Source organism: Hemiscyllium ocellatum, chromosome 8 (assembly GCF_020745735.1).
Source record: "Hemiscyllium ocellatum isolate sHemOce1 chromosome 8, sHemOce1.pat.X.cur, whole genome shotgun sequence".
NCBI lineage: Eukaryota > Metazoa > Chordata > Chondrichthyes > Orectolobiformes > Hemiscylliidae > Hemiscyllium > Hemiscyllium ocellatum.
Window position 1 is genome coordinate 25,387,706 of NC_083408.1, and position 14,097 is coordinate 25,401,802.

At 40.4% G+C, this 14,097-nt stretch overlaps 1 protein-coding gene across 2 annotated transcripts in view; it reads left to right on the forward strand.

The window, feature by feature from the left end:
* rbm25b (RNA binding motif protein 25b) overlaps nt 1-13,851 on the forward strand; it is a 103,708-nt gene extending 89,857 nt beyond the window's left edge. For both annotated transcript variants that reach the window (XM_060828703.1, XM_060828704.1), the window contains exons 15-19: nt 275-593; nt 1,164-1,438; nt 4,556-4,654; nt 6,439-6,486; nt 12,979-13,851. In XM_060828703.1, the coding sequence (XP_060684686.1) occupies nt 275-593; nt 1,164-1,438; nt 4,556-4,654; nt 6,439-6,486; nt 12,979-13,071 (834 nt within the window). In that variant the 3' untranslated portion in view covers nt 13,072-13,851. The remainder of the gene's footprint in view (nt 1-274; nt 594-1,163; nt 1,439-4,555; nt 4,655-6,438; nt 6,487-12,978) is intronic.
* The last annotated feature ends 246 nt before the right edge of the window (nt 13,852-14,097 follow it).

A 14,097-nucleotide genomic window follows, 5' to 3' on the forward strand; every position in this document is an offset into this window, starting at 1 on the left:
GCTACCTTCCAATCTAGTGTTACCTTCCCAAAATCAAGGGAATTTGGGAGTGTTAAAACCAATGTATATCACTAGCCACATCTATTAACATCCTAGAATGAAGTTTGTCAGGATCCATTCCCTTAGCGTCTCCAGCAGTGCCACATTGCTGGTGATTGTGATTTTTCTTAGTTTCTCATTTCCTGACTTTTATTTTAATTGGTGGGGAAGAGGGCCATTGGCTTACTGGTCTATAACTCAGTCTTGTTTCATGTTATTATCTTGTTGTGAATAGATGGAGCAGGAAGCAGAACGGCGGCGGCAGCAACCAATCAAGCAGGAGCCAGAATCGGAAGAGGAGGAGGAGGAGGAGGAGAAGCCGGAGAAAGAGGAACGACGAGAAGAGGAGGAGGAAGAGCCAGAACAGAAACCCTGCCTTAAGCCCACATTGCGTCCAATTTGTTCTGTCCCTTCTGTTTCATCAGCAAGTGGTAATGCTACACCCAATACACCAGCAGACGAGTCTCCCTGTGGCATTATCATTCCACATGAGAACTCTCCAGACCAACAGCAAGAGGAGCAGCGGCCTAAAATAGGCCTGAGTCTCAAATTAGGTTAGGCGTTATAAATTAACACTATAGAACTAATGCTGCTGGTAATGGGTTACTTTGACATGAAATTGACATTCTCATTCAAAACATTTTAAACAACATGCATTTTTTTCAATTTCTGAACCCGAATTCAACTTGAGCACAAGCAAACGAGATGGCAATCTTTTGGATGGTTACTGTTGGCCACAAGCTCACTCTGTTAGCTAAAAAGGCCACAACAATGTTTGTTATGGTACATAAGAATGTGTGCACTGAAGATCCTGCTCAGATACAGTCCAAGTATGGAGGAAACTTAGCATTGCATTGTGCTTATGCTGAGAAATGAGGACGTGATGGCTGACTCCAAACCTTTAGAGTAAAAACTGTTTAATTTTCAGGTATCCGAAAGCTTGATGAGCAGGAAGGTGTGCACACAAGTTACAGGTCACCAAGCAGTTGGCAGACTAATTAATGTTCAACACACAATTTGACACTCAGTCTTTGATTAATGGTAAATATAATGTCCTTCATATGATCCCGGTCAGCAATAAATTGATGTGTGAAACTGAAACTTCTTTTCAATTTTCTGCTCAGGTGGCTCCAATAGTCCAAGTCAGACAATTTCAGTCAAAAGAAAGAAACTTCCAGTAGATAGTGTTTTCAATAAGTTTGACGACGAAGACAGTGATGAAGTTCCTCGTAAGCGGAAACTTGTCCCATTGGATTATTCAGAGGATGAGAAAGGTGCCTCTAAAGGAAATGTAAATACAGAAGAAAAACGGAAACATATAAAAAATCTAATTGAGAAAATCCCAACAGCTAAACCAGAGCTCTTTGCGTATCCTCTTGACTGGTCGATTGTGGACACGGTAAACTTCTGTTTTTTCTGTGTGAAGGCTTGTAGCTGATATGCATTTTAGTAACCTGTCTATTTTCCAGCATACTGGGGTTGTTTGTTTGGAGAAATGTACGTTGCACTGTTTTGTCATTGGTGTATAAGTAGAATCCTTGTTCATTTAATGCCTGCTCTTTCTGCCAGACCGATTTAAAGGAATTCTTGGGCGACAGGGTAGCTCAGTGATTAGCACTGCTGCCTCAGTGCCAGGTACCCAGGTTCGAGTCCAGCCTTGTGACTGTGTGGAGTTTGCGCAATCTCTGTGTCTGCGTGGGTTTTCTCCAAAACTCCGGTTTCCTCCCACAATCTAAACACGTACAGCTTAGGTGCACTGGCCAAGCTAAATTGCCCATAGTGTTCATGGATGTGTAGGTTAAGTGCATTAGTCAGGGCTAAATTAGAGTAACAGGACAGGGGAATAGGTCTGGGTGGGTTACTCTTTGGAGGGTCGGTGTGGACATGTTGGACAGAAGGGCTTGTTTCCACTCTGTAGGGATTCTGTGATCTATGAAAGGAACAAACCCACTGTTATATAAATAATAAGTCGATGAATCAGGTTGAGATCTTGAACGTGTACAAATGAGTAAGGTATCGTATTGGAAGGTTGTTGAATTGGAAACTACGGCTCCCAAACTGAATTTCTGCTCAGCCAGTTTACGGTATTACCTGGGAATGCTTAGCTTGATGAGTTTATCCATACTGATAGAAAATTCCAAAATGCAGCCTTGAGTAGCTTATCCCTGCTGAAGTGGCAGTAGTGGGATTCCTACTAGCATTGTATCTCCTGTTTGGGTAGAAGTATATTGATTTAAGGTTTCCACCTCTGGCCGTTAGTGTGGCTTTTATTACTTCCGCAACTGTCTGTTAACAATATATTTCAGAAACTAATGGAGGCGTATCAACAAAACCTGGCATGCAGTAAAAAATGAGGTCTGCAGATGCTGGAGATCACAGCTGCAAATGTGTTGCTGGTCAAAGCACAGCAGGTTAGGCAGCATCTCAGGAATAGAGAATTCGACGTTTCGAGCATAAGCCCTTCATCAGGAATAAGAGAGAGAGAGTCTCAGCCTGCTTGGCTCTCTCTCTCTTATTCCTGATGAAGGGCTTATGCTCGAAACGTCGAATTCTCTATTCCTGAGATGCTGCCTAACCTGCTGTGCTTTGACCAGCAACACATTCAAACCTGGCATGCAGGTCTTGGCTAATTTAACTGCTGAACTTTTAGTGAAAATGTGGATCTGCGTCCTGGAACGTTTTTTAAAAGATTTGTGCACTGATTGCACTGAGTTAAAATGAAGCTTCCAGGCTTGAAACTGAATGAGTATTAAATAAGCTAAACTACATTTTCAGTCAAATATCTTGTAGAATATTCAACTGGACGTTTTGAGGTGGCTCTTTGAAGTCAAATTGGGCAAAAATAAAAGTTAATATTGGAGTGATGACTAAAAGTTTTTTAAGCAGATCAGGAAGTTAAAGAGGCACCAATTTATCAGGAGCAGAACCTGGGACTTTGATATCATGGGGCATGACTCCTGATTGTAGTCTGTTCATATTAGTGGAACAGAGCTCTTGGGCAGTTGAGGGGCAAGAGAAGTAAGCAGGAATGAGAGCATAAGGGCTTGAAGAGTATTAAACACACACAAAAAAAACTAGATACTTTAGGCATTGGGCAAGTGGAAGCACTGAATGTCAGTTACCACAAAAATGATCGCTGGGACTTGCAACATTTTAGCTGGCATGCAGTTGGTGAAAGACGTAAACTCAACAAGTTGAGCATTGGGATAGTCCAACCCGGAAGACACAAAATGATGTGCAGGTAGTTCTTCTACTATGTACAAGTTGGCTTAGGCAGTGTTTGCATAATGCAAACTTTCTGCTGAACGGGTATAGCGGATTTTCCATAGCACAGTCTTCTACAGTACGATTTTTATTGCAGTTTCCCATAATGTGAGATAGCTGTCACATTAGAAAACAACCTGTACGTGGATTTCAGGTTATGATAGAGGGATGAGTGGGTGAACCTTGCAATCTGGTGTTCATTAGGACACCAAAGTCGCTGATCCTTAAATCTATTCCAACCTGAAACAATGGCTGGTGAGAAACAGTGGAAACAATGGTGAGCATCTGGAGTATATGGTAGGGCCTGAAGAACAGATGGCTTTGATTTTCCCAGTGTTTCACTTGAGAAAACTACACCTCAATCTGTGGTGCAAGTTGGCCTGATAACACTTGCATCAGAGGGGGAAGAGAAGTGGAGCTGAAGGTATAAATCCGTCTACGTTATCTCATATATTCAAGGAAGAATCCAGGAGAAACTGAACTGTGGCAAATATAATTGAATCAGTAAAATAAAACAAAACTGTGAATGTTGGGAATCTGAAACAGAAATTGCTGAAGGAGCTAATATTTCAAGTCCAGTTCTGAAGATGATTCATTGGACTCAAAACGTTAACCCTGTTTCTTTCTTCACAGATTATGCTAGTCCTGAATTTCTCCACTTTCTTGTTTTGATTCATCAGTTTCATTTGAGGGCAACCATTTCCTTGGTGGAAAAGGGAATAGGAGGTTAAGATGAGTTAGATGAGAGGAGCTAATGCTGAACACATCTGGGTGCTCTGCTTTTCTGGCCTGTTGCTGTGCGTTTTATGTAGTTCTGCCCAGCTGTATCTTAGAGTCATAGAGATCTGCAGCACTGGAGAAGATTCTTTTGACCAGTCATGTCCACATCAGTCAAAGACAACTGACTTTATTGAAAATCCGATTGTTTAGGAGAAACGTTGTGCCTGATTATTTATTCTGAAGTAAAATCAGTTTTGTTAGTGGCTGTGTTTTCTTTAAACCTGCCCTGTGTTGGCTTCGTAAACCCTGCAGTTATATTAAGTAACTGCAGGAAGTTAAACAGCAGCAGTTAATGTTACTGATAACTCCTTAACGCTCACTCGTTCTCAAAATAAACTCATTGCTTAATAGAGTTCTGGATGCATTTCAACACTTGATTGTATCAGGATGTATTGTTTAATGTTGATTGCAATTGTACTGATTCTGGATTGCCATTGAATAGTACTATTTGGTTTGTTTTTTTTAACCACAGAACTTAATGGACCGACGCATTAGACCATGGATCAATAAAAAAATAATAGAATACATTGGTGAAGAAGAAGCAACACTAGTTGACTTTGTTTGTTCAAAGGTTGGTGATTTCAAGATTTTTATCAAATATGTTTGTGTAAATTAAAGCCAGTCCTTATCAGTTATGTACCTGATTAACCTGGCTGAAAGTTCTGAATGGGTGCCAAGAATAGTGGACAGGTGAATGTCTAAGTAGGTTAGTTGAATGGGCCTCCGGAGGGCATTTGATATTCTCATGAAACTGTTAGCTCACATTGAAGCTCTGATTTGCAGACAAGTTATTGATCTGGTTAGGAAATCAACTGAATAGAAGGAGCCGTGCAAGCAGAGCTTTCAAGCTTATCTCTGATTTCATGTATTAGTATGTGAAGTTATAGGAAGGCAACTTATAAATGCATGATGGATGCAATTAGTTTAGGAGGGAGAGCCTTAGATTCCTGGAACGTCGGGACTTGAGTGTAAGTTTGCTCGCTGGAAAGTTAGCGAGCAAACGTACATCCAGAACCTCAACCTGAGCTACAAATCTTCTCAAAACTCACTAACATTGGGACTTGTTCTGGGGGAAATGGGTCTCACAGCATTTCAGCTTTAGTAGAATTTTGTTAGTGTTGGGGGATTATTTTAAGTAACCGGGGGAAGATGGGTGGAAATAGAGAGGACCAGAATGTAGCAATTGGAGGACACAACCAGGTAGTAAAGGATTGAAAGAAACTAACAGCATAGAAGAGAAAATGGGTATTTACTGAGGTTAGAGTAGGAACAAATGCAATGAGATTGAAGTTGGATTTGCAATATATGTATATAAAGACACAATGCTTGGTAAGTAAGACTGCAGGTACAGATTACCACTTGGGCATAGGATGTTTGCAGTGATGATGCAGACCGTCTCAATACAGGCAGGGGCCTGTGATTAAATATATGGAAGGTGTATAGGAAAGATGGTGTGGAGGAGGCACAGTATTATGGATAACGTTATAGCTCTAGAGAGAGGGATGCCCTTGAGGGGCTGCAGACAGAAGATATTGAATTAGAATTAAGAAGTATACCAGAATAGTGTATCCTGCAGATCTCCACTGGTGGGAGGATACAGAGGCGCAGATTACAAGGAAATTGTGGAGCAGTACAAAAATTATGGAATTGTTATAATGAGGAATGTCACAGAAAAATGACTGATCTATATTAGCCTCTCCCAAAGAGGAGGATACATTTGCTTCTACAGAATGAGGCAGATCAATGTGTCGATGGAAAAACACTTAAGCAAAAGTGATCATTCTATCAGTGTTTGTTAGCTTTATAAATATGAAATACTTAATTGCGGAGGGCCAAGTTTAATGGAGTCTGTCCCAGGATTTGGATTCAAAGTTTGGTCAGCAAATCCGAAACTGAACAATCGGATATCTTCAATGAGGAAAGAGTTTAATGACAGTAAGCTGTAGTCTCAAAGATTTTATTGGGGGAATGGCATGGCAAACAAAGCTCTCTGGATGGTAAGAGAGAACATTAAAGCAACCAAATGGTATGAATCTCAGATATTAGAATTAAGAACTAGACTGAGTATGGAAATTGGAGGGCAAGTAAGTTTTTTAAAAAAAACAGGAGAAGCAAAGAATTTGTATAGGGAAGAGTCTGATAGCTACAGTGAAAAGGAATTCTGAAACCTCATCATCATGCATGCTTTGCCTGATTTTATGAATTCTGCATCCAGGCTACAGTGAAAACTGTTGGCAGTCTGAGTCTTTGGAATATTAACTAAACAGTGAATGTGTGTTCCAGAAATATATTGTTAAAAATTTGAATTGAATTTAGCTTGATCTCTTATGACTGAACTGATTTTTTTTTTCACAGGTCATGGCACACAGTTCACCACAGAGCATTTTAGATGATGTAGCCATGGTAAGCTATTTTTCTCTATTTTTTTTCCTGAGAATCTATATTCCAATCATTTGTACTACTCCTTTAACAAATATCCCCAGAAGCAAAATTCCAACTTACCATCATTTTAATGGTCTCTGATTTGAGTTTTCTGAAGATGGAATAGCCTTCCCCCTAATGTGGCTCCTTAACTATTTCGGGTCTTCCTTTTCCTCTTCCAAATTATGCTTTCCTGCTTGCTCTTCCTTCACCGCATTGTCACTTGAATGACTGACTGGCTTGCAGAATTCCTCCTCTGACCAGGTGCGAGCTGATATTCTATCCAAAGTTACTGTCTACCCTGTTTTTTAAAAACTTAATTTGCTCAAGTATTCCACCCTAATCTCTCAGTCACAACCATCAGCTTTCCAATCCTGTTTTTCCTGTCAAACCCTCGAATGGGTTGCTTTCCAAATCCATATACGCCTTTCATGGAAATAAGTGGCGATCATATTGCCCATGGTGGCTTTGTCAGTTGAACGAAGCAACCCAGTAACATTCTATTTGCCCTGCAGGATTGGGCCATTTTTAAAAGAGCAATGCAGGTTATTGCCTCTTGTCCCATTTAAGGCATTGTTTCAGACCACGACCAGATGGTGATTGTTCTTGTCTCAATCTGTCTGCACCTGCTGAAATGATTTATCACGCCATCAACTCTAGGCTTGTTCAGCATTGCGGTGACAAGAAGGCTTGCACAGTGAGTGGTGACGCTGGTGGCAAAGACACTCGTGGATTGTTTTCAGGGCAGAATGAGAAAAGGAAGTCTTGAGTCAGGAGGAGGATGAGAAGGTGTGTGTGTGTGTGTGTGTGTGTGTGTGTGAGAGCAATTGCAAGCTGGGGCACTAGTGCGAGTTTGAGAGCGAGCAAGGTTGCTGGTGCTTGAGAGAAATAAACACAAATCAACTATCTCTAGCCACCTGCTTCAGAATTCTGTGAGCCCTTCAATCCAATTGGCTTCACAAGCGCTTTTTTCCCTCACCTTCACAAGTTCCTTGGGCGAAAGTCAGGGCTGTAGATGCTGGCGATTACAGTCAAGAGAATGGTGCTGATAAAGTACAGCAGGTCAGGCAGCATCCGAGGAGCAGGAGAAATAACGTTTCGAGCAAAAGCCCTTCATCAGGATGGGCACATTTATCCAAAACATCGATTCTCCTGTTCCTTGGGTGTTACCTGACCTGCTATCCTTTTCCAGCACCACACTGTCCACTTTACAAATTCCTTGGTTAGCTCATATTTCTTGGCAATTTTCTGTGTCATCATCTTCGGTGAAAATAGATTGAATGTATTTGCTTAGTTTATCCACTGTTTCCCTGTTCTGCACTGTGTCTGGCAGTAATAGGTTCACATTTGCCCTTATTAACACGTGAAAAAACTTTTACAAGCAACCTTTGATTCTCACTAGTTAGCATTCTTATTATCTCTTTCTAGCAGTTTCTTTGGCTTCATCCTTCTAAGCAATGCAGTCTAGCCCTAGTCATAGTTGATTCACCTTTCCCTTGGCTTTTTGTGCCCTCAAGGAGTGTATAATTGTTTTATAAATACTTGTCATTGCCTGTCTATTGTCAAAAGTTTATGTATTTTCTCAAACCACTATAGTCAACTAGTTCCTAATTTGCATAGTGTCCTTTGCTTAGATTTAAGATGCTAGTTTCAGAATGAAGTGTCGTCGTCAAATTTCATGTAAAATTCATAGAAATATAGAAAGTATATGCAGGAGTGGGCTATTTGGCCCTTCAAGCCTGCACCATCATGACTGATCATGCAAACTCAGTATCCTACTCTCATTTTCTCTCTGAACCTCTTTAAGGGTGACATCTAGCTCCCTCTTAAATATATCTAACAAACTGGCCCTGACAGCTTTCTGTGGGAGAGGGTGCCACAGGTTTACAACAGAGTGAAGAAAATTCTTCCTCCTCTGAGTCCTGAATGATTTACCCCCTATTCTTCGACTCTAACTCCTAGTTCTGAACTTCCCCAACATCGGGAGCATTCTTTTTACATCTAGCCTGTCCATCAGAATTTTCTATGTTTCCAAGAGATTCCTCCCTCATTTGTCTAAATTCCAATGGGTACAAGCCCAGATGAATCCATACATCATACATCAGTCCTGCCATCCTCAGAATCAATCTGATGAAACTTCTCCGGACTCTCTCAATAGCAAGAATGTCTTTCCTCCGACTAGGAGACCAAAACTGCACACAGTACCCTAGGTATTGTAGTCTCCATTTTCAAAGGCTTCCTTTGCAGCAAGGTTTTAGCCTTTCTCGTTATTTAGTACTAAATCTAAAATAACCTCATCCCTAGTTGTTTCTTCAACATAGCTTGAGAAATGCATATTGTACTCCACAGTATTAGTGCTGATTAGGTTTCCACATTTTGCTACTTTTTGGTAATATACAAAAACTCCATTAATGCTTGCGGTCTGTTGCTGCAGCTTAGCTCCAGCTATGTCTTGATCCTTCAATGTAAGATCTAATGTTATTAATGTGCTGATCTTGTCCCTTATTCAGAGTGCGACCTCACCTTTGGCTTTTTTCCCTTCTTTTTGAAATGATATTTGATGCTAGCATTTTGATCGCTGGTAGAGTTATTCTGCATTGCTAGGTTGTTTTCTATTCCATGTTAATTGTTTTTCTCAGTTGCACACTGGTTTCTGATCATTGAGTAAGAAGGCGATTCAGCCATTTGACTTGGCTGAACTTTGGCAGAGACAGAGGGCACATGCCACCCCGTGCAGTTATGAATTATTGGACTAAAGGGTTAAAACTCCTGTCCCACCACCTGTGATGGTCACCCAAGATCCCTACATTTTTGCTTAGGCCTATTAGAACTTGGGCAAGCTAAGAATTTTATTCTCAAACTTCTATTTGCATGTCAAATGTTTTCTCCATTACTAATAAATGCAGTATGGAAATAAAAAAAATTGTTACCAGGCATGATTGGAATGTAAGGTCATGAAGTTGTTAGATTAGATTAGATTCCCTACAGTGTGGAAACAGGCCCTTCGACCCAATAAGTCCACACTGACCCTCCGAAGAGTAACCCACGCAGATCCATTTCAGTCTGACTAATGCAGCTAACACTATGGGCAATTTAGCATTGCAATTCACTTGACCTGCATATGTTTGGACTGTGGGAGGAAACCCACGCAGACACGGAGACAATGAGCCAAACTCCACACACAGGCAGGAATCGAAGTGGGTCCCTGGTGCTGTGAGGCAACAGTGAGCCACTGTAACGCCCCCGAGAGTCAGAGTTACTTCAGACACTGAAAGAGGCCATTTGGTTCATTGTGTCCATAACAATTCTCCACAAGGCAATCCAGTGAGTTTCATTCCATCCTCACCCCCACACCTACACACAAGGTTATTTCCTTCAAGTGACTATCTCATATCCTTTCAAAGTCTGTCTTTTGCATTCTCCACCTTCATTGACTAGGTCAAGTCTTGCCTGAAATCTGAAACGTATATCCTTAATTCTAGTACAGCTAGCTGCTAATTAATTTTTTCTTGTCTACCTTACTGAAGCTGGTATTACACTCTTTGGTTCTATTAAATGTTTGTGTCAAGTGAAACAGCTGCACCCTTTCCAAGCTAACCTGACCCAATGCACACCTGGAATGATTCTGGTATATCTCCTCTGTACCCTCTTTAGGACCTTCATCTTGTCTGAACTGTGGCAAGCTGTGGCCTAACCACAGCTTAACATCACTGTTTTTGCACTCTATGGCTCTATTTAAGCCCAAGATTCCAAATACTTGAGTGATTGCTTTCTGAATTCTATCCTGCCATTTTGAAAGACTATTGCATCATCTCACCTTTCCATTCTGCTAATCTATATACATTTGATTGCATCAAATTTATTTTATCTTCAGTGTCAGACGCTCCTTCTAAGTTTGGTGTTATGAGGAAATGTTAAAATTTTCTTTTGTATTCCAAGCTCCAAGTTGCAAACAAAAATTATTGATGGAGTGGTAATGCTAGGGGAACGCAACTGACTCTAATCCACCAGTTGGTAATACAACCAACCACCACAACTTGCTACTTACTTTCTTAAATCAGTTTCTTTATCCGATTGTGACATACCCTCCGATTTCAAATGCCTTCATTTTGTAAATCAGTCTTGATTGTGTTCCGTTGCATTCCCTTATTCAGTCTACTCTGATACTTGACTTGGAGGTGCCAGTGTTGGACTGGTGTGTACAAAGTTAAAAATCACAGAACACCTGGTTATAGCCCAACAGGTTTATTTGGAAGCACTAGCTTTCGGAGCGCTGCTCCTTCCAAATAAACCTGTTGGACTATAACATGGTGTTGTGTGATTTTTAACCTGATACTTGACAAACGTAACTACATTTTTCAATTAAATCTGTGGCAGTCCTTCATTAATCAAACCTCTCCAAAAAGCTATTCATGTTTATTTTTCTTTCCCTTGGTATGGATTCCAAGACTTTGCTTGCAATAATGTTAGGCTAATGGGCCTGTAGTTACAAGGACAGTCGTTGAACCCTTTCTTGAATAAGCATGTTACTTTAGCTAATGCAGTCGTTTGACATTTCCCTTGCAATCTAGGACATACAACAGTATAGCACAGTTAGCCCTTGATGTTATGTCGGCCTTTTATCCTACTCTAAGATCAGTCTAACCTAATATCCTTCATTGTACTAACTTCCATGTGCCTATCCAAGAGTCGCTTAAATGTCCCTAATTTACAGCTTTAAATTAAGGGGTGGTAGGTATAGGACAGATGTTAGGGGTAGATTTTTTACTCAGCGGGTTGTGAGTTCATGGAATGCCCTGCCAGTAGCAGTGGTGGACTCTCCCTCTTTATGGTCATTTAAGCGGGCATTGGACAAGCATATGGAGGTTATTGGGCTAGTGTAGGTTAGGTAGGCTTTGGTCGGCGCAACATCGAGGGCCGAAGGGCCTGTACTGCGCTGTGTTTTTCTATGTATCTGGCTCTACTACCACTGCTGACTCTGTGCATTTCACGCATCCATCACTGAAATCTACCCTAAATCCTCCTCCAATTATCTTAAAATTGCACCCCCTCATGGTCGCCATTTCTGCCATGAGAAGTCTCTTGACTGTCCACTCTATCTATGCCTCTCAACATCTTGTACACCCCTCATCCTCATTTTCTCCACTGAGAAAAGCTGCAAATGTGTTGCTGGTCAAAGCACAGCAGGTTAGGCAGCATCTCAGGAATAGAGAATTCGACGTTTCGAGCATAAGCCCTTCATCAGGAATAAGAGAGAGAGAGCCAAGCCGGCTGAGATCTCAGCCGGCTTGGCTCTCTCTCTCTTATTCCTGATGAAGGGCTTATGCTCGAAACGTCGAATTCTCTATTCCTGAGATGCTGCCTAACCTGCTGTGCTTTGACCAGCAACACATTTGCAGCTGTGATCTCCAGCATCTGCAGACCTCATTTTTTACTCCACTGAGAAAAGCCCAAGGTCCCTCAACCTTTCTTCATAAGATATGCCCTCCAGTTCAAGCAGCATCCTGGTAAATCTCTGCACCCTCTCAAAAACTTCCACATCTTTCCTATAACGAGATGATCAGAACTGAACACAGTAATCCAAGCTTGGTCTACCTAGGGTTTTATAGAGCTACAGCTTAACCTCAATCATAAGGCTCTGAACTCAATCCCCGGCTAATGAAACATATATCAATACGTCATATGCAGAGGGAAACTTTAAAACAAATTCCCCCTCTTTTCCTATATCCTATCCACTTCAATTAGCAACTTGAGTTGCAACTCATCCAAACATGGTTTGAGAAACAATTCTGATGTGTTGATATTCGAGTATCACAAGAATGGTCTTTTCAGTGGCCGTGAACCCCTTGTTAACTTCAGCCAGGTTTCTTGCTCATTGTTCTGATCTGGCCTTGTGTAAATCTGTGCAAATTTTGTCTAATTTGAAATATCTCTGAACTTGGAGGGAAGGTTGAGAGGTGATTTAATTGAGGCAAAGAAGATAATCAGAGGTTAGATAGGGTGGACAGTGAAAGCCTTTTTCCTCAAAGTGATGGTTAGCATAAGTGGACATAGCTTTAAATTGAGAGTTGATAGATATAGGACAGATATCAGAGGTAGTTTCTTTACTCCAAGTAGTAGGAGCATGTGGAACACCCTGCCTGCAACTGTAGTAGACTTATAAACTTTAAGGGCATTTAAATGATCATTGGATAAACATATGCATGAAAATGGAATAGTGTAAGATAAATAGGCTTCAGCTTGGTTCCAGAGGTCAGCACAACATCGAGAGCCTGCCCTCTCCTGTACTGCTATATTCTATGTCATGATACTCAATATCTAAGTCTTTCAATGAGCAAATTACAAGAAAGAGCCAGAGAGTTGGAATTGGTCATGGAATACAGGATGAGTCAGCATCTGCTCAGAGAGCAAACTTGATGTTCAGCGTCAATCTACTTTACCTTATCTTGCGCTAAATATTATTTCTTCCTACAGGTACTGGATGAAGAAGCAGAAGTCTTCATAGTGAAGATGTGGAGGTTATTAATATATGAAACGGAGGCTAAAAAGATAGGACTTGTTAAATAGATTGTAATTCTTATGCATAGGAATATGTCTTTTGGAAACATTTCTTCCATTCTTCAAAATTGTAACTTTCATCTGTTTTCAGAGGCACTTGTGAAGCTTGTATTTTTTATTTTAGAGATAATGTGAAGTCCTGTCTCTTTCCTTTGGTTTGTCATCTCCCTAAATCATCCCTCTTTGTTTCACTGAGATAAATGACTGGTTATTTTTTATAAATTGAATGCTTCTGCGTATTTTCATCACCAACACACTGATTTCTGTTCTCTCGGTGTTACATTTATGGAAGGTTGTGCTGTATTGATGCAAGAAATTTGCACTTGATATCCAGGTTGTTCCTGTGATATTGGAGGAGCAGGTTAGAATTAAGATGTTTATACATTTATTGTTTGGAAACTAGTAATTCATGAGAGAAAAATACTTTGAAAGATGCAGAAATGGTTTTCTCATCAACACTCTTAAAAATATTTTAAATGTTGCATTTAAAATGTTTGCATTTTCCAACAGGCGACAGAATAGGGTTTAAATGGCTTTGAAATAAATAAACAGGTTTGCCAATGTCTTAGTTGACTTTTTAAAGAGATCTGTATCCCCTTTAGTTGCCAAAATAGGTTTAATTTAAAATGTGTTTTGAAATCAAACCTTCATAAAGTTTTACATTTACCTTTTTTTATGTAGCCAAAATCGTCTGTGATGAGAATACAAGGAGCAAGCTATTGTTTTGTCAGCCTCGTACAATTACTTTGGGGTGAAGTTTTAATAAACTAAATGACCTTTGTTTGTAAAGGGTGTAATGTGTTTTGAGCTATAATATGATGGCTTCATGGTTAGCTTAGAAATACAATCTATTTGGTCCATTAAAAGGAATGCTACCTCTTTAATGGTCTTTTTTTTTATCTTGAGTTGTATCCCAAGGCAGTTTATTTTGCTGTGGAATGGTTTGGAGGCTTTTATTTTAGAAAGTCTTCAAAACAAGATTTGAGCAGCCTACTAGGGCAATGTGGAGGACTCCAAAATCTGTCTGCTGCGATT